We start from the raw sequence: 3,527 nt of genomic DNA, 5'->3' as shown, positions 1-3,527 counted from the left end.
GAAAACATGGGTAGAAGCACGATAAGAAAATTCAAAATCAGAATGGAGTTGGAAAGTTTGGAGGGAACCTATTCTCTCTGTAACTTAGAATTGGGGATTGAAAGAAAAAATTAAAGATATCAGATTGTAAAGGGGAAACTCAGGGAACAATCCTATGGAGAGGTCAATTTCCAATTTCCAAGACATCAGAAGAGAAAACAAACTTTTGTATATAGAAAACAATAAAACTATCCCATGCAATTCCTCCAAAAGTGACAATAATTTTTCTTTCTTTCTTTCTTTCTTTTATATAGAAGAATCTAGATCTCATTTTATGGAAAAATAATGATCAGCACTTCTAAAATTACATGACAGTGATGAAAACTGAAACCAAATGAAGCATCATCATCTTGATAAAGACTTCAATTAAAAGTAGATTTTATTCTCTTCCTTTCCGACTTCTAAAATTCTGTGTCAGCTGGAAATTATGCCATTCATCAGATCTGGGACCACCAGTTCCTATCAAATGAAAATGTTTGTCTGGTGACAATCTTTTCCCCAAACCACTCAACTTATCACAACCTGGAGAAGAATGGATGCAGGAAATCATTCTTCAGTAACTGAGTTTATCCTTGAGGGGTTAACAGATGAGCCAGTGCTCCAACTTCCCCTCTTTTTCCTGTTCCTCTTGATCTACATCCTCTCCATGGCAGGAAACTTGGGTTTGGTTATTTTAATCAGGATCAGTTCTCCACTTCATACCCCAATGTATTATTTTCTCAGCAATTTGTCCTTCATAGATCTCTGCTACTCTTCTGTCATAATCCCCAAGATGTTGGTGAACTTTGTGTCAAAGAAGAATTTCACCTACTTTCCTGAGTGTATGACCCAGCTGTTTTTCTTCTGCTTCTTTGGTACTGATGATTCTTACATGCTAACCGCTATGGCATATGATCGTTATGTTGCCATCTGTAACCCCTTGCTCTACAATGTCACCATGTCTCACAGAGTCTGTTTCCTACTTGTCACTGGTGTGTACACAGTGGGTGCTATGGGGGCTTTGGTCCACACCAGCTACATATCTAGTCGTTCCTTCTGTGGCACCAATGTTATCCACCATTACTTCTGTGACATCCTTCCTCTCCTGAATATCTCTTGTCTAAGAGACTACACCAAAGAGCTTTTGGTTATGATTGTGGTTTCATTCAATGTATTCTCATGTGCTATAGCCATCTTAATCTCTTATGTCTTCATCCTTTCCAGCATCTTACACATCTGCTCAGCTGAAGGCAGATCCAAAGCTTTCAGTACCTGCAGCTCTCACCTTGCAACTGTTGGGGTCTTTTATGGCTCCATTATTTTCCTGTATTTCAAACCAACATCTGTCAGTAACACAACCCAGGAGAAAGTGGCCTCTGTGTTTTATACCACAGTGATTCCTATGCTCAATCCCCTGATTTATAGCCTTAGGAACAAGGATGTTAAAGAAGCCCTAAAAATTATTCTGAATGGTGGACTACTTTCCAGGTCTGTGTAGAAAAAGCACAGTTAAAAATAGGTTTTATTTTGTCTTTTGTTCATGTTTTTTTGTGAGAGTGACTAGTTAGTTTCAAGTCCAGTCAGTCTGACATAAACTACTATGTTTGTATTGTTTATTTTGGTATCCTCATTACCTCATTTAAGATCCCCACTTCTTTTTTTATATATATTTTTTCTATCTGATAAAGTTTCCTTCCCTCTCCTCAAGATCCCCACTTCTATCACACAGATGACTTTCATTCTTCCTAACCTCTCAGTCACTAATGGAACAGTCTTCCTCACTTGTTTTTATAATTTTTACTTAGTTATTGGCTTTGTTCTTTGTCTCTCTCTCTTTCTCTCAATTTTTATTTATTTTTATTTTATTAGTTTACTTTATTTTTTTTAATTCCTTTCACCCAAGTTAATATATGTCTACTCTTTCCAAAAAGAAAAGAAAATGTTTCCATACAAAAAATATATATATATATATATTAGGAGATTACAGGAGAGTGTAGATGGAAGAGTAAATCACTACCTTGAGTAGACATCTACTCTTTAAATCAATACCTAAAGAGTAGATGTCTATTTTCTTTTCTTTCTTCTTCTGTTTTTTAACCTCATATTTCTTCCTTTATGTAACTGTTCTTATATAAAAACTTCTGAACTAATAGTGAGAGAATGTGTAAATCTCCTCATAAATATTTGCATTATAATACACAGCAGGCTTCTGGAATGAACAATTCTTAAAAATTCAAGGATATTTAATTTCTAGTAAATGATAAGACATAGTATCTTCATAAGACTTCCAATCATTGTTATAACCATTTAAGATCAGATATGTTTTGGGGAGATTTAAAAAGGGAGTGAAGATTGATGTAGGGACAAGCAAAAGGAAACAAAATAACTTTTAATGCTTATTTTAATTTTAATTTCTATTTAACATCTTTCTTTTCCCAAGTGTTGGATCCTTTGACAAATATTTTTTTTTTTTCCTTGTAAATGGACTCTTGAGATCACTTCCTCTAGAAGAGTATCATTATTATTTTTACTATATATTCTATAATAACTTAGAATAAATGCTGGTCATCACTGTATCATTAAAATCAGTTCATTCAATCATCATTAAATAATATCAGTCAATTATGTGTCAGGTACTGCACAAGATGCTTTGTATACAGTAATGCACAGAATCAGACAAAAATTTCTGTCCTCAAGAAGAGCAAATAATGAGCACATGAACAAGGAATATATAGCCTATAGTTCTAAGTGCTATGAAATAAACTAAAGTAGAGATAAGGGCTGGTGTGCTGAGGGAGCAGAGACTTGCTCTCTAAATGAGGGGATCAGGTACAAAGAAAGCTGATATCTGAGCAGAAGTCTGAGGGAGATGAAGATCAAACTGTGTGATTGTCTGAAAGAAGAAAATTTCATGCAGAAAAACAGTAAATGACATCTCTTAAGCAGGAGGATATTAGTCACATTCAAGGAACAGAAAGCTGGCAAGTGTGCTTACAACAAAGAGATCAGAAGCAGGGTAATAGATGGTGATATCAGGAAGATAGTTGAGTGAGATAGTGCAGATCTTGTAGGTCTTCAGGGGAAAGTTTCACAGTTTTTATTGTTACCATAAGTGAAATGGGAAGCCATTGGAAGGTTTGGAAAGAAAAGCAACCTGATATTATTCATATGCAATAGAATTACTCTGGCTTTGTCCATGAAAGGGTCTAGAAGCAATGAGATTAAGGTAATAAAAACAGTACTTATTGTTCAATTGCATTTGGTTTCTAAATATCATTCCCTACTAAAGGAAACCAGAGTTTCATAGAAAAAACAGTAGATTCCAGGGTGGGACATGAAAAATTCAAGATAATATTGGAAGGTCTTAACATTCCATGCAGTAAGTGCTCAAGATGTATGGATATTTGTCAAAGACACAATTAGATTCCTATGAAGGGACTCCTGAACCTGTTGCTGTTGAGTCAAGTCTCACTCATAACAACACTATAGAACAGAGTAGAACTGTCCTA

General features: G+C 35.0%; 1 protein-coding gene across 1 annotated transcript; it reads left to right on the top strand.

Annotated features, from left to right (window-relative positions):
- Nucleotides 1–565: 565 nt before the first annotated feature.
- Nucleotides 566–1,516, top strand: LOC103212759 (olfactory receptor 8D1-like). The gene has a single exon (XM_007958709.2). It carries the CDS (start codon nt 572–574, stop codon nt 1,514–1,516), a length of 945 nt encoding a protein of 314 aa, XP_007956900.1. The 5' UTR covers nt 566–571.
- The last annotated feature ends 2,011 nt before the right edge of the window (nt 1,517–3,527 follow it).

Source organism: Orycteropus afer, unplaced genomic scaffold (genome assembly GCF_000298275.1).
Source record: "Orycteropus afer afer isolate SDZICR_OR568_19922 unplaced genomic scaffold, OryAfe1.0 scaffold01087, whole genome shotgun sequence".
Lineage (NCBI taxonomy): Eukaryota > Metazoa > Chordata > Mammalia > Tubulidentata > Orycteropodidae > Orycteropus > Orycteropus afer.
Note: the sequence above shows the minus strand (reverse complement) of the source record. Positions and strands in the feature narration are given on the sequence as shown.